Below are 24,213 nucleotides of genomic sequence, written 5' to 3' on the forward strand. Positions count from 1 at the left end.
AGGTGAACAGCCCACAAACAACTTCTGAGAATTCAAACTAATACACCTAGACTAACTCTAGCCTAGTGTACCACTCAAAAGCTTGTGAAGATAAACTTCTTACAAGCAGCCCCTTAGAATTCAAGCACCTACAAATAACTTCTTAAAAGAGAATAGTAGGTTTACAATTTATAGAACAAAGGAACAAAGACTTAACAACCTAAGGACTTGAAGCATCTTCAGTTCCGGGATCTGGTCCTTTGGCTTACTGAGGCTTTGTTCTTGAGAGCACATTGAGAGGGGTGGCGGCTGCACTTGAGAGAAATATAATTTTTAGATTTTCAAGTGTTAGGTCAAATAATCTCAACATGTTGTATATATATGAGACTAATATAGAGAGTATGTGAGAAACATGTGACCATGGATAGTGACTTTCCAAGGGCTATTAGTTTCTAGCACATATACAGTTGTGTTGCTGCAGTTCTGCCTGAACAGTGTATCAGCTTTACCAGCTATCATGTTTCGTATAGTGCCCAGGGGACCTGATCAAGGACCTGGTCCTTGGTTGTTTGTCAAATCATCAAAACTACAACATTTCTTAACTCATCAATTTCCCCCTTTTTGATAATGACAAACTTGTAATTGATGTTCCCTCTGAGGACGTGGCCATTAATATCAAGCGACACTCTTAAGATCAAGTGCAGTATTGAATAATTAATGGAGCATCAATTTGATTGTATCCCCATTTCACAACTGTGCAATATTCATTTGGGACTTCCCCCTGAGAGAGTGGCCGTTAACATCAAGTGCAATATTGAAAATTAATGGAGCATCAATTTGATTGTATCCCCATTCCCCCATTTGGCATCATTAAAAAGAGATATAAAAGATTAACACAAGCCTGAAGAAGTTTAGACTCATTAACTCAGACCACTTGGGCAACTCAGAATGATCAGTAACAGAAACAATCAGAACAATATGAAGGAGAGAACATATGCACAAAACAGAGCAATTGTCATTGAGATCTAGTAGTCACTTGAAGCATAAATATACAAAATAAAGTTGCCATAGTCATCGTTACAGGCCAAAAAGAAATTTTACAGAATTAGGACCAGGGGTAGGCAAGGGGACCAAAAAGGATAAAAGGAGATAGATCATATGTTTGCAGGTTTGATAGGGTTGAGAGCTTTGAGCATAATGTCCAGCCTGGCATCTACAGCTCTGTGATTTTCCAAGATCTGCTCCTGAAGTCGTTCAACTTTCTGCTGCAGACTTTTATTTTCACCTCTGAACTTAGCAACCTCTGTCGTCTGTGTCTCTCTAGGACTAGGTCCTCCAGCCTTCAGCTTAGCATTTTCTGCTCTTAACAAGGTATTTTCAACCTGCAACCTCTCTATGTCAGCTAACATTTTCTCATTTGCCTCAATGAGACTTGAAATAGTATAGGCGCTTCCTATTCCCCCCTTTTTTTTGCACAATGCCACATTCCTCTAGTGTGTTCAATGAGAACATATGTTTCCTTATTCCTTTAGTAGCTTTCCCAGTAACAACTTTGAAGTGATCAAAAACTTTTGTCAGGAGAAAACCATAAGGTAGACCATGCTTGCCATATTTTGTATTTACGACTTTCATCATATGCTCAATCATGATGGAGGGTAGACTGACTAAGTGTCCTTCATCCAAAACCTCCATCGGGAACAGATCCCCCTTAGATGCAATACACCTTTTCTCAACACTGGGCAATACCACCTTGTTGACCAACTCAAAAAGAAGTTGATATTGTGGCTTCATTTGCTTCTTATATAGAGTATCTGTGGTCACTTGCTTTCCAATCTTGACTATGAAACTTTTGAAATTATCTGAGGCTTTGAGATTTCTGTCATTTCCCAGCATTTTCATTCCCTCAGTTGGGACACCTAGAATCTCGCCCAATTGACTTTCATCCAAAGTGAAATCGACTCCTCTAACTCTGCACACTAAGGTATGGTTGTCAATGTACTGCAGATTTACACATAAATTTGCTACCTCTTTCTCATAAGTGAGAGAAGGCCCTTGAAATAGATGGTCCCATTGTTGAGCTTTTAAGATTTCCATCAATTCATTCAATCCCTGATGTCCAACTGTTTCAGGATCAAGCGCTCTTCCAAGTAGCACTTTTTGTCCTTTTAGATTCTTAATTCTCGACATCTCTTCATTTTTCTTAAAGTGCTCCCTGTCGTGAAGGACCAGGTCCCTTCCCAACTTCCACCTTTTTCCTTTTAGATGAACCTGTTTCCTCAATTTTAACATCCTTTCTTTTTTTAGGAGATTTAGAGATTTTCTGAGACTTGTCCAATTTAGCAGTATCTTTCTCACTTCTCAATTTTACCTTCTTTTTAGAGCTTTTTCTTTCCCGGGGAGACTTTTCTTCTTTCTTTCCTTGGTTATCAACCACATTCACTACCTCTTCTTTGTCTCTTGGCGTCACTAATCGTTTTTTACTCTTTGGACTCTTCTCTTTGTCAGTCTTAGGAATGGAGTCCGGTTGTGTTTGAGTTTTGAGTTTGATAGTGAAGGGTTTCTTGCTAGGCTGTGAGACAACTTTAGTTTTGGCAATATGTTTACTCTTGGTAATGTTTCCTTTCCCTGATGATTTTGAAGCACCAGATTCCCTTCCTGGGCATCCTTCCAGAGGTACAACAATGGAGGACAAGGGTACCATATCCAAACAGTGTTCCTCGGGACCAGGTCCCTTACTCACATACTTTGTTTCACCACAGTTTCTCTGTTCCATTCATTTTCTACTAACTTTTTCTCAAACTTCCAGACTTCTCCTGTGCTTCCATACTTACTTTTCCAGATTACCTTTCAATCACTTCTTTCTCAACAATATCACTTACAAAATTTAGTACAATGCCATCAGGGATATCACCAGCATTATCTAGACAAACATTCACATCTTCACTTCTTACGTTAGCAGTATCACTACCCACATGGACTGCAACATCTTCTGTATTTTTACCAGATTTTTCACTGACTCACTTTTATCTGTTGCATCACCTGACACAGCCCTACCTATTTTAACCTCGGTATCCAAGATAATATCCCTTATAGGCAACCTAACCTCTTTTTCACAACTACCAATCATAGTATTAGCATTTATGGTACTTTCTACTTCTTCTATACTGGCTAAAGGGTTGGAGTTTCCTGATTTTTTAGGCTGTTCTTCTAAGACCCTTTCCTTGGTCTCATGCATCACCTCTACTAGCCTATAGACTTCAACACCTTTTTTTTTACTTGACACCTCTATCCCATCATCATTTTCATCTGTTTCTTCCGTAAGACCAAAGAGTTGGGAAGTAGTAACGGTTTAGGCACTGATTTCAAAGTCGGGGTTGTCAGACAAAGAGGATTTTGTAGATTCTGAGACAAAAACTTTTAATTTTTGTTTCTCTTGAGTTGTAGAGGGACCAAGAACAGATGGTTTAGGTGAGAGCACATTGGATTTTTGGATAGTAGAAGTGTGACCTTCTTGAGAGAGGGAGGATGATAGTGGGTCTGTCGGCGTGGGTTCTTTGGAAGATGAGCGAGTGGGGTTGGTTTCTGTTCTAATAGAAGATGAGGACTCAAAATTCGACGTGGTCTATTTTAAGCAGAAAGATGGAGAAGAGAGTGGAATTTGATGGAGTGTAAGGGTTGAGTGATATATGTGAGGGAGAATAGGAAAGATTGTAAACTTGCTTATAAAAGGAGAAGAACCAATTCCTATTGGTTTAAACACAGAGTACTTTTACACCCGGGTCGATTCAGAAGAAAAATGAGACGTTTGGGCTTAAAAGTAAGAGGGAACTGATGATGACATGACACTTAGGCAAAATTAAAATGTAAATGCTTGAACATACTACTAACCTGAGTCATAGGGACCTGGTCCCTTGATCTTTATAAAGATAGCTTAGGCAAAAGCTCTGAAGAGTGCAATGTCTCTAATTCTAGGTTGTCCTGAAATTGCCATGTGAGCATACCTGTAATGGTATAAGAACAAGTTAGATATCTCCAAAAAACACTTCATGAGTTGTACCTCTTCTCTCAACATTTCCATTCATTAAGGAGCTATTAGATAATTTGAAGCATCCACATTTTCAACTGACTTAATCTATGAAGCTTAGACAATGTTTCAAGGATTTAGATGACATCCCTGATTGCATATTCAACTCCACTCCATGAATTCTCTTTAAATTCATAAATAACCCAGTTCAAAGACTTTAGCATATCCAACAAGCATATGTTGTCTCTTGACAAGGAGTGATGATCAGGTTCTTCAATTGTTTAAGATATGGTTATCCCTTCTTAGATACCTTTCTAAAGAGACCATTTTGAACTTGGTTGAGTTTTAGTATGCAACTCAGCACTTAGCGCAAGGGTAGTGGTATTAGCCTTTGGATACAACAGCGATTTCCTTGACACTTCAGAGATTTTAACATCGTCCTTCCTAACCTTTATGCAAATCCTTGATTGCACTAGAGTAGGGAGCCTTTTGATGGTTTACAAGTTTGCAAACACAAAGGACGATTTTCCTTATTTGTCATCCCTTTGTTCAGAACTTTTGTCCACGAGGTGGACGTCCATCTCTTTTATCCTCTTGAGTCATCTTTAGGAGGAATAAAGCTCTTGTCTTGATAAATGAGGAACCTTATCAAGCTGAAGTGATAGCTTAGAAACCTCAGGTCCTATATAAGAAGGGACCAAGTTCTTTTGCATTCTTTGGTCACTGGGTTGTACTTACTTCATTTTCTATCCTTAGTTTAGATTATTGTCTTGACCTTACGCTCTGTTTTACTCTGCTTTTGTAATCTCCGTTCCTTTCAGAGGACAGCTCACAGCAAATTCCCAGGAACATGATCCCGAACACATATTCATTTAGCACAAGCCTAATGAAAATACCACCTATCATCAACAAAAATTACCCTTGTCTTGTCTTCAGCTCACTACTTGTTGTCATTTACTGTTGATATCATATAGACATGGTCCTCTAGAACTTGTATCCTGCTCATTTACATCATTTATAGGGACCAAGTATACATCTGTTGACAGGATAAGATTGACTATATTGAACTCCCTGTAGTTAACCCAGCTTAGTACACTTGCATTTCAACCCTTCGGCATGGTATGCACGTTCAAATCCATGAGAGAGTGTCTTGCAGACTTTTTCTCACATAAAGAGTGCATTATCTCTTCATGTTATCACTCGACACACTCCCACCTTTCAAGGTCTTGAGTGAGATAAGATTAACTATTTCTTCAATTTTGTGCTCAGAGCAGTCACATTAACCAACCCTTTGTTGACGGCTCCTTTCTCACTCTAGCCCTCTCATTCAATTACTCATAGAACTTAGGAACCCAAATCAGCTTGCGCCCCAAATAATGATAGAATGGATGAACTTGATGTCTCTTCGCACAGGCAGGTAACAGGCTCTTCTTTGTTCAAGGACCAAGTCCCGGTCGTATTGGTTTGCTTTCAACATCCTCTCTGTTTCTCCATGCTGACTGAGCTTTTTCTTTACTCAAGTCCTTAAAATGACCAACATAATCATAATGAGTCCTAAGCCGTTCTTCAGATCCACAGAAGCATTTTTCTTCTTTGTCATTCTCATCTTTTGATCTTGACATAAGGGCAAAGTTAGAGTTATATCCTGAAGCTTCGTTATCAGTATTCATCCTGGATGTCTCCCTTACATCCCTACTATCTTTAGATTCATCTGAGAAGTCTTCCCAAACAGCTAGAGCTTCCTCGACCAAGGTGTCAGCTTTCGTTTTTGAGTTAAACATGTCCTCAGGTACCTGGTACTTCTCTTTTTCTTCTTCGACATTTTTGCTGCTGCTTCCTAACTTTGACAAGCCTTCAGTGATGTGTATCATTTCAAACTCATCTCCACTTGAGTCACCTTTCTTTTCTAATCTGACAAATATCTTCTTTTTCTTCCTTCTTTGCTTCCTGTTTTCTTCATTTTTTCTTTTTAGCTCATAAATCTTGAGGTCATTGATCAGTTCATTGAGTTTCAGTTCTTCCAAATCCATGGATTCAAGGATGGTACTAGCTTTTACTTCCCATGAAATTGGCAGTGCCCACAGCAACTTGCGAACTAAGAGATGCTCCTCAATAATTTTATCAAGGGAATGAAGTTCTTCAATGATGGAAGTGAATCTAGTGTACACATCACGAACAGACTCACTTTCCTTCATTTTGAAGAAATCATACTTTATGGTAAGCATCTCAATTCTGAGTTGCTTTTCTCTACAAGATCCTTCATAGACATTCTTAAGAGCATCCCAGATTTCCTTTGCCGTTTTGCAAGAAGTAATAAAATTATACTCTTCTGACCTAAGAGTACGAATAAGAATTTTATTGGCCTTGAGATCCTTCTGTACGCCTTCTTTGTCAGTATCACTGAGTTTCTTCTCTTCTTTTGGATCTGACTTTTCTTCAACCTCATAATCTTTTACAGAAGCATGAGGCCCGTCACAAATAATGTACCACAACTCAGGGTCCTCAGTCAAAATAAAATCTTGCATTCTTGCCTTCCACCATTCATAGAATTCTCCATTAGACCTTGGTAGTCTTGTGAAAGATTATCCTTTCTTCATGTTTGTGAACTAGCCATGACGAGGATCCTTTCTAGGTATTACTCTTTTAGAAAGAACCTGCTCTGATACCAATTGATAGAACCTATGGACTCACCCTTTCTAGTTCACCACCTGAAAGATCACCAAAATAGTCTAAGGGGCCTGGTCCCTAAAATGTTTTCACAGATAATGATGGAAAGTAAAGAAGGCAAGATATTTACGTGGAAACTCCTTGCTCAAGGGATTAAGAATCATGACCTACCCCAGTAGGATTTCCAACTTCACTAAACTGAGCAATGTTCAGATTACAACCTATTGCAACCTAGGGATTAAACTCTTAATTCCTCTCTCTTATAATGTCTCAATTGTAAGTAACTCTCGACTACCTCTAGCCAAGCAAACTAATACATCTTGCCTATCCCTAGACAAGTGTACCACTCAAAGGTTAACTAGGTGAACATCTAACAAACAACTTCTGAGAATTCAAACTAATACACCTAGACTAATTCTAGCCTAGTGTACCACTCAAAAGCTTGTGAAGATAAACTTCTTACAAGTAGCCTCTTAGAATTCAAGCACCTAAAAACAACTTCTTAAAAGTGTAGAATAGGTTTACAATTTATATAATAAAGGAACAAAGACTCAACAACCTAAGGACTTGAAGCATCTTCAGTTTTGGGATCTGGTCCTTTGGCTTGCTGAGGTTGTGTTCTTGAGAGCACATTGAGAGGGGTGGCGGCTGCACTTGAGAAAAATATAATTTTCAGATTTTCAAGTGTTAGGTCAAATAATCCCAACATGTTGTACATATATGAGACCAATATAGAGAACATGTGAGAAACATGTGACCATGGATAGTGACTTTCCAAGGGCTATTAGTTTCTAGTACACACACAGTTGTGCTGCTGCAGTGTTTCCTGAACAGTGCAGCAGCTTTACCAGCTGTCATGTTTCGTATAATGCCCAGGGGACCTGATGAAGGACCCGGTCCTTGGTGTGTTTGTCAAATTTTCAAAACTACAACATATCATAACTCACAATATCATAACTCATCAATTAGACTATATGTATGAAATTTCTCTCTTTTCTCACTTTACTTTCTGCTCTTGTACTCTTATCACCTGATTTTGGGGGGGTGTATTTACGTTTTTTCGCACTTATGACTATTAAGACGCCTTTATGACTTATTATCTCTTCTTACACTTTACTTTATGCATGTAATTAATGAAAACTGGCTAAAAATGGAATTTGATTCGCCTATTGGGTTGGGTGTTGGTGGCATCATGATTTAGGAGATTTTGGGTCATGACATAGAGGGTATAGAGTTCATTGATTAGATAGTATATTTATTTCGTTTTGAGATATTAAAAATGACATCATTTTTCTCTATCTACTGATGAAAGAACTAATCAGAAAACCTTTATAAAGTTTTTAAATCAAGAGAGAATCACATTAAATAAGCGATTACCAGAATCAAATTTATTTGCTAAATACAATGAATCCTGACTAAAGTCAAAAAAGTTAGCATAGCAATATAAATATTGCCGGTATTATATACATTTGCCCCTTCTTCTCAACTTCATTGTTATTTGTAGTTTTGTTTATCTACACAATACTGATTTTCCTCCAAACTCAACCTAATTTCTTGCGTAGCCGAGGTAAGTAAGGGTAATTTATTTTCCTTTAAATCTCTGGAATTCCATTTTGTAAAATTACTTATCTAATAATACTTATATTTGTTTTTCTCAAATAAAAAATATTTGATTTTCTCTCTGACGATGTGGTGCTTCGATTTTCTACTTCTGATGATGCTGAAATCTGTGAATGCTTGGAAAATGTAAATAAATTTGAGTCAATCATGTATAGTACAGATCAAATTCTCCTTTGATATATTCGTTAATTTTTGTTTTAAATAGATGGAGATATGAAAAATGTTGTCTCACATTTTTAATACCTTGAAGAATATTGATTTGTTTTATGTAGCATGACTCATGTCGTAGGGACAACACTATCCGTCCTTTTTATTTTACCTATATATTTTTATGTTCTATCTTAGTTTTTTAGATGGCTAAGGTTAGATCTGATGGCAAAGGATCGATTCGACAATTTATTAAAAACAAACCATCCCATGCCAATATTTTCATTCATATATTGAGTATAGCACAAACTAATTTTCTTGGAATAGTTCCAATTATCATTTTAATTTTTCTTCGATTTTTGTTCAGTTATTTTGATACTTTATGTTAAGACATCAAATAATTATACTAGTTTTACAAACAGTCTCATTTGTTACATAAAGATTACCAAATATTACTATTTATGTTATATGTTAAATATATATGTGTAATATTATTATACATACATTAGTTAATCTGATTATTCCTTGCAATTATATACCCATGCTTATACCTATGCATTTGATTAGAAAATCGTCTAAAAATTTATTTGAATATTAGGTTCAACATAAGTAGCTTTACAAACAAACAAAACTGACACCCTCACTAGGGGTGATTTACAAGAATGGTCTCAGAGTTAGAGATGGGTAGTTGGAAATTAACTTTTGATCACTCCTCTTGCCCGATGGATAAAACTTCAAGCTTAATAAGTTTTAATTTTTCAGCTTGAAGGCTTGTTCATGGGACCAGGTAAGCGAGGCTTAAAAGTTCAGGATCATCCATTTCAAGATTAGTGATGTAATTTCTTATATAATCATTGTGATGTTTACTTCAAAGCGACATGGACACCTACATCACTACATTAAATATAGTTCGCATATAACTATTGTGATATGATTATGAAGTAGAGGATTTGTACCTAATTAATTAATCCATAGACTATTTCAACTATATACCTTTATTATCTCCTTTTCATGACAAGGATCCTTTAACTATTTACTTTTGTTTTCTCTCCTTCCGATTATTGCTGCAAAAAACATCAATGTATTCTACCAATATATCATCAAACAGAATGGTTCATTACACTCATTGACATATATACTCTTTTCGGCTACTAAAAATTTTGTTGTAGAAGAAAAATAGGTTGTTACCTAAAAAAAAGAATAAAACAAAGCGCAATATAAGTAGGCTTTGATTTATCCATTTTCTTTTTTAAAGGTTGACCTTTTTTTTTTTTTTTTTTCATTTTACCAGTTTTAAACCGAATTTTCATTTATATGAATTTTATGGGAGATGTTAATTCAATTACCATTTCGTACTAGCTTTTCAATGGAATAACATTTACTCTCACCAAAATGAGATGAAAAGATATATAATTAAGGGTGTGTTTGGTAAGGAGGATTTTTTTTTTTTTCAATTTATCCATGTTTGGTTGGTCAAAGTGCATTTTTAAAAAGTCTTTAGAAAAATAAGTTCCTTAAAATTAGAAAAATAATTACTAGCCCGGTGAAAGTAGGAAAAACATGTGCCTTATTCACTTCTTCCAATGGCATTTTCATGGTGATACAGATACACTATCCCTCCACCCTCGCTCACTCACTTCTCCTTCTCTAATTCTTTTGCAGGTTAGAGATTCTTGATAAAACAAGCATTGGAGATTGAAGTAGCTGAGGGTGATTTTGCAACTAAGAAGTTGAAAATGACATCATCTTGTGCCGAAAACAGTCCAGTGACACTCAGAGTAACATCCCAAAATTATCATCTATATCCACCTCTCTTGGCAATAGATGAGAATCATTTGGTCTCTCTTAAAGTGTTCATGAATACTTTGCAGAAGCTCCATGCTACCATTAGAGCCAAGTTCAGGATCCCTGTTATAGGGGAAAAGTGGCTGGTTTAGCATCGCCTCTTTGTCGAGGTAATTACTCGTGGTGGTAGAGTAAAAGTTGTAGGGAGAAAAGATGGAAGGAAGTAACATTAGTTTTTAGTTTCTTCTTCAGCCACAGATGCTTCATTTACCCTTCGAAAATACTATATTTCATTATTATTCCACTACGAAAGAGTTTACTATTTCAAGGCAATGTACTAGAATCCTTCTCTTGATCATGTGTTGTAGGAAGTCTCACAAACTTCAATTGCACCGCATCATGGTTTGTTCGGATATGTGCCAAAAATAGAAGCCGTCATGCCCAAGCTTAGAGGATAGAAATAATATTTCCTAAAGCACCATCAACAGTGTCTAATCTTATTGCTGGCAAGATACCCTTTTGGCAAGATACCCTTTCTCAAACTTGCCATCAATAAGATCAGACACTGTTGATGGTGCTTTAGGAAATTGTTTCCATCATTTGCGGTCGGGGCATGATGGCTTCTATTTCTAACACATATTCAGCCAAACCATGATGAGGTGGAACTGTAGCATGTGAGACTTGTTGCAATACGAAGGATTTGAGTACATTGCCTTGAAATAGTAAACTCTTTCGTAGTGGAATAACAATGAAATATAGTATTTCCAAAGGATAAATGTAGCATTCGTGGCTCAAGAAGGAAAACTAAAACCTAATGTTGCTTCCTTTCATCTTTTCTACCCAAAAACCTTTGCAATACCACCACGAGTAGTCCTCGACAAAGAGGCGATGCAGATCTAATCGATTTTTCCCCTATAACAGGGATCCCTAACTCGTTTCTCATGATAACATGGAGCTTTTGCAAAATATTCATGAACACTTTAGGAGAGGCCACAACATTCTCATATATAGCCATATATAGCCAAGGGAGGTGGATATGGATGATAATTTTGGGTGTTATTCTGAGTGGCACTGGACTATTTTCAACACAAGATGATGTCATTTTCAACTTCTTAGTTTCAAAATCACTCTCAATTACTTCAATCACATCTTATCTTAATTATATAGTGCACTTTGAATTAGTGATTTTACTATGAATTGCTACAATTCCATCAAGCACCACCAAATACCAAATTACTGCTGCTTGAAGATGATTCCAATTTCCAACTAGGTGAATCTTCATATATTTTGTCAACAAACATATATTTCATTTTGTGAGATGGCCAGACTTTTTACTACATTTTGTGGATAGTAAGAAAGTGAATGTTCTAAATCATGAAGATATCATTATGACATAATTTTTCTTAAATCTGAGATAAGTACTGATAGGTTTAATTATAACTTTGTCGCACAAGGTGAGATGGCTACTTTAATTATTTTTTTAATTACTAAATTTACCTATCCATACTTTCACCTTTTGTGGTGGTGGAGTTTTTTGTCCTGCACCCCTTTTATCTAAATTTATGCTAATGTCAAGGTGGAGCATTAGTTTAGGGGGTCTAATAAGGTCGTAGATCATCTAGCCAACTTAGCCGTGAGAAGCCAGAATGAGTCCTTTATGATTCCTATCAGCAACTTCTTGTGGGGGCTAAAGGTCCATTCCAACTTGCCACGAGACAAATGGCCTCTATAAGGTTCAAATACAACAAGTTAAATGTTTTTGTTAGTTAACTGTATAGGTAGCTTATTTACGAGAGTTGGAATGTCTATATTATTAGATTCCCCTTCCCTCTTTATGTGAAGGATAAAAACGTTATCCTAGGTAAGGCCAAGTCCCCCTTCTTCTAGATCTTTTTTTAGAACTATAATTGTATGTATCTTATGCAGTACGAATTTAACATAATACATGAATGATAAACAGTTAATAATTCATTAAATTTGTGTTAATTCACTACCAAGCGGATCAGAAGTGCACATTTCAATTAGTTGAAAATTAGATACACTTAATAATCTATTTGGCCAAGCTTCTGGAAGTCAAAAAATGCTTATTTCTTTGTAAATACAATTTGCTACTCTCTGAAAGAATTTTCTTGAAAAAATACTTCACACAAAAAACCCCTTTCAAAATAAGCATATATTAAAAGTTGATAAATAGGCTATTAACCAAATATTACAATAAGGACTAAAATCAAAATTTACAAACAACAGGGACTAGAAATGCTATATATTGAATCCTCATTATAAAAATAGGAACAAATATCGCTATTATGTCTCATGCAGTTGTTATATTTATGTACCCATATGTTATATGTATATTCTATCAGCCTCTTTTTGTGATTCTTGGAAAAAACATTGACAATCTTTTTGAGTAGTAGGAAGCAAGAAAAAAGAAGAAGAAGAGAGACAGACAGTGTTTTATTTTTCTTTTTTCAAAATTTATATAGCATAAATCAATATGCCGCATGCCTTTGACAAACTGGAAAGTAATGATAAACTCACTGCACAGGTTGTGATTTGTTCCATTATTGCAGCCTTTGGTGGTCTTATGTTTGGCTATGATATTGGGATTTCAGGTACTAACTCTTTCATGTTTATGCAATGAGTTTAAGTTATGTACATAGTTTTTACGTTGTGAATGGAGTTTAATCTGTTTAGTTTTTTAGTTTTCAAGTTAACGGACCTTACTTGCAGTAAGCAATTAACGTTCGTCATAGCTCAATTTAATATGATAATGTACACAATGAACAAAACTTAATAATCTTGCTCAACTTTATTGGGAATTTAGGGTCAAAGCAAAAACTAAAGGGGTTTATGTTGTTTTCTTCTTCTCACCAAAGAGTTTAAGTTATATACACTTATATTCAAACTATTAGTATAGTTTAACGGTTACAACATGTTACAGCAAGCACTACTAGAAACATGTGTTCCTCAGAAGTATGTTTCTGACACGTCCATTGGAAAAACAAGTGTTTCTAGCATTGAGGTTAAAAACTTATTTTTCTTTTAGAATTAGTGAAGGTGCACGCAAGCTAGCCCACGAACACCACGATTATAAAAAATCATTTTACACTATCATTGCATTGACCTTTATCTCAAACTAAAAAATGCTCCTTTTTAAATTTTTACTTTATTTTTGATATCTTCAAGGGCGGATTCAAAACTTTACGTATCGGTTCTAGGGAAACCAATAACTCTTTCTCATTTGTTGTATGTGTATTCAAGAAGTTCATTAAATACTTATAAATATTTGACTGTGAACTCAATTGTTATTGTCAATTAATTTGAGATTGTTGTAAGAATCCATAATTTTCACATTCTAAATCCGCCTTTGTCTTCATGATAAATTTGTATAGGTGGGGTGACATCCATGGATGATTTCTTAGAGAAGTTCTTCCCAAAAGTATATGTTAGAAAGCATAGGGCCAAAGAAGACAACTATTGCAAGTATGACAACCAAATGTTGCAATTGTTCACATCTTCATTGTATTTATCAGCAATTGTCTGTTGTTTCTTTGCCTCAAAGTGTTGTAAGAGGTTTGGAAGGAAATTAACAATGCAACTTGCCTCTTTGTTCTTTTTCATTGGAGTTATCCTAAATGCTGCTGCAATTGATCTCCCTATGCTTATCATTGGACGGCTTTTTCTTGGTGCTGGAGTTGGATTTGGCAACCAGGTAACAATTTTATTATTTTTGTCCAATTATATTTATTCAACAAATAATTATACATAGTAAAATAGCCTATAGGAATCTAATGAGCCGAATGTAAACTTAATTAAAAGCCTTGTGCGGTCGTAAAATATTTAAATACAGTCAAACCTTCATATAACACGTCATTTGTCCAAAGACTATTTTGGATGCATAGAGAAATGCTATTATAACGTAACAGAAAAATCGGTTCTAAGAAAAACTTGATCGTTATAGCAAAACATTGTTATAGAAGACCGTTGTTAAAGAGAGGTCTAATTGTAATCTTTTTCAACGTCGGAATATTTTAGCCTTTAATACGAATAAATTAGATTTCATTAAGGCTTTGTCTTGGTGCTGGTGTTGGATTTGGTAACCAGGTAATTTTTTTATATTTTATTTCCACTTATATATTCTGAAAATGATAATCCAGAATAAAATATTAGTCTAGGAATCTATCGAGCCGAATGTTTGGTTGATTTTCTGTCCTTTCTCTAGTAAAAAGAAAAACAAACATATGTCATAGTAAACATTGAATAAACATGTGTCAAAAAACTATGTCGTGACGCATGATAGCCAAAGGAGCAGCTTTAACTTATTATATTGGCCGTGGTGTAAAGAATTTTTATAATACTAATAAGTAGGGCTGTTCACAGTTTTGGTTAAAACCAAAACCAAACCGAAAATTTAACCAAACCGAATAAAATAACCGACATTTGGTTTAGTTTGGTTTGGTTTGGTTTTAAATTTGAAAAACCGATAATATTTGGTTTGGTTATGGTTATAGTAAAAAATAACCGAATAAATAACCGAACCAAACCGATACTTATATACATAAAATTTATAATTATTTATATGTATAATATTAGCTTTTCATAAATAATTCAAGATATTTTATACCTTTTAATTATTAATTTAATTTTGATCTACTTATTTTTAAGGCCCATGTCTTAAAAGAATATGTCCAACAATTCAAGCCCAACTCTAATAAGTCGTAAGCATAAGGGTTGTTTGTATTTTGAAACCTTTGTTTGACTTGTTCTTTTGAATCTAAACTGCGTTGCAAGTTTGGTCCACCTGATTTGCCAACAGCGTGTCTTTCCCTCAATATGCAGCAAAGTTCACCCTTGTGGGCCATGAGGAAAAAAAAGCTTCATAAGAAATTTGAAGAATGTAGAGAGAGAATATTTGAATTGTCACGGCTAGTCATAAACCGAAAAACCGAATCAAACCGAACCAAACCGACAATAACCAAACCGGTGGTTATTATTTTACTTGGTTTGGTTATGGTTTTAGACATTTAAAAACCGACTAAATTGGTTTGGTTATGATTTTAACCAATAACCGACCCAAACCGAACCATGAACACCCCTACTAATAAGTAGGTGTTTGGCCATAAATTTTAATTTTTTTTTATTTGAAAATTATGAAGTTGGAGTTGACAACTAGAGTTGTGTTTGGTTATATTTTTTGCATTTAGAACATTTTTCTTATTTTAAAAAAAAAATTATTACATAGGGGGTAGGAGAAGAGGAAATGGGAGAGGGAATTACAACATGGAGATTCGAACTCTTACCAACAAGATGAAAAGTTCAGATAGTCAACTAACTGATCTACTAGATCCCTACATTTGGAACGTTGTCCATGCTTGAATGTGACTTAAATATAACTTCAAAAATAAAAAGTGAGAAAAAAGCAAGTTATAAGCTGTGTTTCCAGATTTGAAATACAACTTCAAATTTGATTTGAAATTTTCATGAAAAACACTTATTTAAAAAAAAAAGTAAAAAAATTACTTCAGAAAAAAGTGAACAATTTTTATATAGACAACGCATATCGTCATCAGTCATCATAAGTTGACCTTTTACTATATACTATTGGTGCATAAAAGTTAAACTCTTTAAAAAATTAATATGTTCAAAATATATACGGGTTTGTAGATTATGTCGGTTCAATTTGATCGATTTTATGATTAGTTAATTCTTTTATCTTTATGTTTTTATTGACACCTCATAGATATCTAAAATTAATGGTCACTCAACTATTATAAAAAGGTGAATAAAGTCACTCCTTTTTTTTTTTTTTTTTTTTTTTGTATTTGAAAAGTCATTTATCTTTTGCTATTTCACTAAAAAATCATATATTTTTTTTGTATCGGAAAAATCACTTATCTTTTGTTATTTCACTTAAAAGGTCATTCAAATTGGAAAGTGATGTATCTGGTTACTTTTAAATGGGCGATACCTTATTTTTTAAGCCAAAAAATAGAAAAAAAAGTGTGATACCTTATTTTTTAAGCCAAAAAATAGAAAACATTTTGAAGACAATTCTTACTTGTTCATCACCAACTAATCTAATAACTCCTGAAATATATAGTATTTTTTATCTTTTTTGGGCCAACCAAGTCGCGTTTGTAACGGTTGAATATCATTCGTAGGTATGGATACATATTAGTTAATTATGATTGAGCGACAAACCTTCTATAAGCAGTATACCATACGCTAGCATACTGCTTTGTACTTGTTTATATACTGTCATAAAAGTCTTATTTGTATTTATTATAACTCCCCATAAACGGTATAATTTGTGTTACTTTTAACGTTTTCACTTGCATATTTTTAATATCTCACCACTGTTTCAAATCCCAAATTTTGATATTTGCAAAAACTAATAGTAGCCTAGCCATTACTTGCAAATACCGAACGAGTTTAAATTTTGCGCACTAATAATGTTTAGGTTTTTTATACTATTAGGTAAAATTGACCGATCCAAGATTACAAATCTCACATTTTAAGGAGCGTATATGTAGATATCATTTGATTGATCTACTAGTACAAAACTTGTTTTACACCGATGATGTATATAACTATATAAACTCATACTGAGATACTATCATTTATGGTCGAATGGAGCCTAATAAAGTGCGCTTGTATGTGTTCCTAAGAAAAGTATGAATTTACTGAATCAACGCCATGAGATGAGCTTCAACTCATCCATGGATACTCGACATTTTGGGAGGAAAAACAGTTAGAGAGGAGGAGAGGAAAATGTGTGTTGTATTTTTATTCAAAATCATCATTACAATTGAGTGGAGTATATATGATTGTAACTAACATACCAGCTGTATATAGCTGGCCATGATCCACACGTGACTCTTCCTAACACATCAACTAACTCTAACTAACTTTTGAACAAATCAGTGTATATTCTGATATACACTTGATACACAAAATATTCCAACTGATATACATCATGTTCCAACACTCCCCTTCAAACTGGTGAGTGTAAAAATATCAAGAACTTCGAGCTTGGATAAAAGGAAATGATGCAGTGCAACTCCTAAGCCTTTGGTAAGCAAGTCTGCAAGTTGCAACTTTGTATTAAGTTAAGTAGGATGAATCAAGCCACTCTTGTATCTTTCTCTAACAAAATGACAATCAATTTCGATATGTTTAGTTCTCTCATGAAATATTGGGTTCGCTGCAATCTGAATAGCTATTTTGCTATCACAAAACACCTGTATTGGTAAAGTAACTGATACCTTCAAATCCTCAAGTAATCCCAGCAACCAAACCACTTCTGACACTACTGAAGCCATTGATCTGTACTCAGCTTTTGCTGAGCTTCTGCTAACTGTATGTTGTTTCTTGGACTTCCATGAGATTAATTAACCACCAAGCTGTATAGAAAAGCCTGTAACTGATCTCCTAGTGTTGGGGCAAGCAGCCCAATTTGAATCACAAAATACAGTCATCTTTGTAATAGCATGTCTACGCAGTAATACATCTAGTCCAGGTGACTTCTTTACATATCTGACCACTCTCAAGGCTGCATCCCGATGTGACTTCTTGGGAAGTTGCATGAATTGACTTAGCACTTGTACTGCAAAGCATATGTCTGGTCTAGTAATAGTCAAATATATCAGCTTGCCAACTAGTTTTTGATAACTTCCTGCATTAGTCAGGATTGGATCATCTGTTTTTGTTAATGACTTGTCATCTGTCTGCTTCACTACTTCATCATATTCCACAGAATTTAGCTTGACATTTGCTTCTAAAGGTGTAGAAGCTGGTTTAGAACTACTTAAGCCAATCTCAGTAATCAACTCAAGAGCATACTTTCTTTGATTGAGTAAAATTTCATGTTTAGACCTCAGCACTTCTATCCCCAAAAAAAGTACTTCAAAATACCCAAATCTTTCACCTTGAGCTGGCTATGCAAGTAGCACTTTGTCTCATTAATGAGCTCTGTGTTGTTACCTGTGATAAGCAAGTCATCCACATATACAAGCACTATGACCAACTTCCCTTTGTCCTGCTTAGTGAACAAAGAATAATCATGAGTACTTTGTGAGTATCCTGCCCTCACCAAGGCAGTGGTTAACTTAATGTTCCAATGTTTTGATGCTTGTTTGAGTCCATACAAAGCTTTGACCAGCTTGCACACTCTTGACTCCCCTTGACCAGCTTGCACACTCTTAACTCCCCTTGACCAGCTTGCACACTCTTGACTCCCCTTGTTTCTGAAAACCTTGTGGAAGGGACATGCAAACTTCCCCATCCAAATCACCTCGAAGAAAAGCATTGTTTACATCCATTTAAAATAACTCCTAATCATGAGCAGCTGTAATACTAATGATTGTCCTGACAGTGACCATTTTGGCCATTGTTGAAAAAGTCTCATGATAGTCTGATCCTTCTCTTTGTGTGTAGCCTTTTGTCACCAGCATTGCCTTGTATTTGTCAACTTCACCATTAGCTTTCAACTTGATCTTGTACACCCACTTAGAGCCAAAAAGTTACTTTCTAAGTGGCAAAGGAACCAGCTCCATGTATTGTTTTCTTCTAGTGCATCTAACTCCTTTTGCATGGCTTCTATCCACAACGGATCATTTGCAGCTTCCTTGAAGGTCTTAGGTTCTACTGCTGCTGAGAAGCATCTCAATTAATCTTGATAAGTTGAGGGCAAGTGTGAGTATGAAATGTGATTGGAAATAGGATAAGGACACTGTCCTCCTGGTTTAGGTGCCATGACATAGTCATTATGCCAAGTAGAAGGCTCAATGGTTCTGCTAGGCCTTGCATATTGATGCTGCTGGTCTTCAGGTAGGATGGGCATATGATCATCCACTACTTCATGTTAGTTCGGCAAGGGCAGCTCCATGTTATCATCATACGCCAAGGGCATATCTACAAGATCATTGGTTTCTTCATCAAGATTGTCCTTTGATGACTCTTCTTCAACATTATCCACAGAAGCTATGACTTCATGTTGTGACATAACAGTGTGATCATTAGGAAATGTGGTTGTAGCAGGCTCTGGTGATCTTGGAATATGTTGAGTGTGATCCTCTGATATATATGAGGGAAATGGTACATTGTTATGGCCTTCATGTCCATCTTGAGTTGAACTACTGTCACTTAAGAACATATCTTCAACCTGTAGAATAGCATTATCTTGTTTGAAAGGAAAAACAGATTCTCTAAATGTGTTACATCTCTACTAATGAATATTGTTTTGGAAATCAGATCATATAACCTATATCTCTTTTGATTTTCTGAATATCCAATAAGAACAGCTTTTCTTGCTCTCTCATCAAATTTTTCACCCTAGGCAATCTGCTAGCATAGCAAAGACAACCAAATACTCTTAGATGATCTAAATATGGTATTTTTCCAAATAGTATTTCATAAGGACTTTTTCCTGCAAGGACTTGTGAAGGCAACTTATTAATCAAGTATGTTGTTGTTCTCACACAGTCACCCCAAAAACCAATGGGAACTGCACTTTGAAATCTCAAGGCTCTAGCAACCTCAAGTATATGTCTATGCTTTCTCTCCACTATGCCATTTTGTTGTGGTGTATATGGGAAACTACTTTGATGAATTATATCATGTGAGGCAAACAAACTACTACACTTAGAATTAAAAAAATTTGTACCATTATCAGACCTCAGTACTTTAACAGTGCTACCAAACTGAGTTTGTTATTAAACATAGAAGGTCTTGCAGCACAGGGACCATTTCACATTTAGATTGTATCAACTATCCATTCATAAGCTACAGCATTGGCTAAAAGAGAAGATATACCTTCCATGTTTGCTATATAGTTGGTAGGTGCAGACTCATCAAGCTTGTCGAACACTTCCTGATATTGTTGTGGTGTGAATAAACCTCCATTTCCATGTTGTGATCCACTAGGTTCAGCAGTAGTTGAATTGGCAAAAGGCTTGCCCTGAGATGCTTGCCTATTCTTCTTTTTGCTTTTGAAATCAGCAAGATAGCCAATAAGTCTGTAGAAATCTTGAGTTCTATGTCTTTTATAACCATATTCTCCACATGGTGGTCGTGGTATTGATCCTTGAACTGGTTTTCTGTATCTATAACCTTGTGTTTTTCCTGCCAGCATAGTCAATGGTTCTCTATGTGCATCAATCACACCTAGAGACCTTTGACTCTCTTCCTATGCAGTCACTACATATGCCTCATTCACAGTCACACTAGTTCGTTTTGCCAACAAATTGCTTCTTATATTACTATAACTTTCATTTAATCCTATAAGGAATTGTATTAGCCTTTGAGACTTGAGATGATCTGTACTGTTTGGATTCTTCACAACAAGATGGCAAGGGAAACATCACATCCAATTCATCCCATAGCTCCTTCATCTTAGTGTAATAGCAAGTAACAAAATTATTGCCTTGTTTCAAATTTACTATTGCTGAACATAAGTGATAAATCCTTGTAAGGTTAGATCTATCAAATCTTGCTCTAAATTCTTCCCATATCTGTCTAGCACTAGCAGCATACATAATACTAGCTCTCAATTCACTAGAGACAGTACTTCCTATCCATGAAAATACTATTGCATCACATTTTTCCCATAATTCTTCTAAATCATCTTTGTACTTTCTTTTTATACAAGTTCCATTTATGAATCCAAGTTTACCTTTTCCTCTTAATGCTAACTTCATCGATCTGCTCCACAATGTATAATTTTTTGGTCCTTTGAGTTTTGTTGGGATCAAAACAAGTCTAGGTACATCAGATGGTTGCAGATACAAAGGATGATGATGATGATCAATTGTGTTTGTTGCTTCTCTTGTGGTATTTGAACTTCATGTCATGTTTGAGCTTACTTCAAGCTTTGATTTGTTACTCTCCAATGGATTTTTACTGATGTAGACAGTGATCGCATGTAACCTGCTCTAATACCATATGAATTTACTGAATCAACACCACGAGATGAGCTTCAACTCATCCATGGATACTCGACATTTTGGAAAGAAAAACAGTTAGAGAGGAGGAGAGGAAAATATGTATTGTATTTTATTCAAAATCATCATTAAAAGTAAGTGGACTATATATGATTGTAACTAACATGCCAGTTGTGGACATGATTCACACGTGACTCTTCCTAACACATCAACTAACTCTAACTAACTTTTGAACAAATCAGTGTATATTCTGATATATAGAATATTCCAACTGATATACATCATATTCCAAAACAAAGGAATTTGTTCATTTTTTGGGGTCTCAAAGGGGCGTGAAAATGCATAAAAACTCTTGATTGGAAAAGACATGTAACTCTAGTTACTTCAGAATCAACAGTCAATGCTATTTACCATAGAGGTAGTTGACAATTGAACCCAATTTTGACCATTATTATCATATTCATAATAGTGCGATAAATTGTTTGCAGGCAGTGCCATTATTCATATCAGAGATAGCTCCACCAAAGTACAGAGGAGGTCTCAATATTTTGTTCCAAATGCTCATCACAATTGGCATTTTGTGTGCCAACATTGTCAACTATGCAACTTCAAAAATGCACCCAAATGGATGGAGAGTTTCCCTTGGTGGTGCTGCATTTCCAGCAATATTTCTTGGCCTAGGCTCTTTACTCATTGTTGAAACACCAACTAGCTTAATTGAACGTGGCCAAATAGAACAAGGCAAAAAAACTCTTATTAAAATTAGGGGTGTTGATGATGTTGAAAAAGAGTACCAAGAGATTTTACAAGCCACTCAATTGGCACACCAAATCAAACACCCTTTTAAAAATTTGATGAAAAAATCTAGTAGGCCACAACTTATATGTGGTACAATTCTTCAAATTTTCCAGCAATTTACTGGCATAAATGTTGTCATGTTCTATGCTCCTGTGTTATTTCAGACGATGGGGTTCGGAGGAAATGCCTCGCTGTTATCGGCTATTGTGACTGGTTCGGTCAATGTGATCTCTACGTTGGTCGCGATACTTGGTGTTGATAGATTTGGAAGAAGAGGTTTACTTGTTGAAGGTGCTGTACAAATGCTCATTGCCCAGGTACATCAATATTTTCAATTTGAGTTTTGACTAACAATATACAACAACAACAACATACCCAGTATAATCTCACTAGGTGGGGTCTGGGGAGGATAGAGTGTATGCAGACTTTACCCCTACCTTTTGACGGGTAGAGAGGTTGTTTCCGATAGACCCCTGGATCAAGGAGAGATGAAAAAGCATCAATAATAACAAACAGTAATAATAAGCAGTAATAACTCAAAATAATAGGACGACGTAGAAAAAAAGAACAAGCAATCCAAAGCAGTATAACAAGACATGGCAAACTACTATCAAACACAAGGGCCTACAATAGTAATACTACGACTAATGTCCTCCATAATCTCCTATCTAAGGTGATATCATCGGTAACTTGGACCTGCGCCATGTCCTGTCTAATCACCTCTCCCTAATACTTCTTCGGCCTAGCTCTACCTCTTCTAAAACTGTCCATAGCCAGCCTCTCACATTTCTGTACTACGCATCACCTTAAAAATAACTATATATAACTAGTCATATATAATCCTTAGCTCACTATCCAATTAATTGGCTTAGCTTGTATCCAATTGGTTCCTCCTCTAAAGGACTAGGAAAATTACATTATTTAAATTGATAATTTTTTTGTTCTTCCCCATCTAGTAGTATTTAAAACTTAAAAAATGTTTTTTGGCTTGTTGTGATTGCTTGGCTTGTTGTGTTCAGTGTATTACAGGGGGGATTCTTGCTGTGCATTTGAAATCCACAAATGTTATACCAAAGTACTATGCACATATTGTGGTTGCATTTATTTGTGTGTTTGTGATGGGATTTGCTTGGTCATGGGGACCCTTAGGATGGTTAATTCCAAGTGAGATTTTCCCATTGGAGACAAGAACTGCTGGGTTTTTCTTTGCAGTTAGCATGAACATGATTTGCACTTTCATCATTGCTCAAGCTTTTCTCACAATGTTGTGTCACATGAGGTCTGGGATTTTCTTCTTCTTTGCCGTTTGGATTGTTATAATGGGAACTTTTGCATTTGTCTTTCTTCCTGAGACTAAGGGAATTCCAATTGATGAAATGAATGAAAGAGCTTGGAAGAAACATTGGTTCTGGAAGAGGTACTTCAACAACGATCCCGCTCATGAAGATCGTCAAGATGCCAAACTTTCAGAGAATTAGTTGGGCCAATGAGCATCGGACACTGGATGGTTAAGCAAAAAGTGTTTAACTTGTGTCTCTACATGAACCACAAACTATGTTCTACCAAAGTGAGCTAGTATCGCTCGCCAAAATTGCAATTAATAAAATAAGGATTTAAGTTATATGTACGTATGAGGACGTATAATATTTTTTACATTATATATAATTTCTTTTGTTGTAGCAGGTTATTGTTTTATTTTTCAAATTTCCATAAAAATGGTAGTATGAAGAGTTAGTTATATGTCACGACCCGACTTCTGGCCGAGCTATGACTGGCACTCGATGATTTAACTTGATCGAGCAAAAGTTTCCTCTTAAATACGCAATGCTATGCAATCCAATGCAGTAATTAAAGAAACTTAGAATGTAATATGATAAAAAATGATTTGCACTCTCATCATAGCTCAAGCTTTTCTACCGAGTGTTTTTTTTCCCATCCGTTGGGGTCCAACTAAATTTAGATTCACGCCGGGAGTCCAAGCGCTTCCTAATAATGGCGACTCTATGCCGGCAAGTTTCGAACTTGAGACCTCTGATTAAGGATGAAAGAGTACTTATCACTTCACCACACAATCCATTGATGTTTTATGAAGTTATCACTTGTCAAAATGGATTTAATAAAATAAGCATTTAACTAGTATGTGTTTATCACTTCCCTTTATTTTAATATCTGAAAAAAATAAAGAACAACCAGAGCGAAGGTCTATAGGAAACAACCTCTCTACCCGTCAAAAGGTTGAGGTAAGGTCTGCGT

General features: G+C 35.5%; 1 protein-coding gene across 1 annotated transcript; it reads left to right on the plus strand.

Annotated features, from left to right (window-relative positions):
* The first annotated feature begins 12,716 nt into the window (after positions 1–12,716).
* LOC132604965 (sugar transport protein 6-like) lies at positions 12,717–23,514 on the plus strand. Its single transcript, XM_060318310.1, has 4 exons — positions 12,717–12,834; positions 13,615–13,934; positions 21,651–22,277; positions 22,980–23,514. The coding sequence occupies exons 1-4, from the start codon at positions 12,717–12,719 to the stop codon at positions 23,436–23,438; spliced, it is 1,524 nt and encodes a 507-aa protein (XP_060174293.1). The 3' UTR covers positions 23,439–23,514.
* Positions 23,515–24,213: the final 699 nt, after the last annotated feature.

This window comes from Lycium barbarum, chromosome 8, assembly GCF_019175385.1.
Source record: "Lycium barbarum isolate Lr01 chromosome 8, ASM1917538v2, whole genome shotgun sequence".
Lineage (NCBI taxonomy): Eukaryota > Viridiplantae > Streptophyta > Magnoliopsida > Solanales > Solanaceae > Lycium > Lycium barbarum.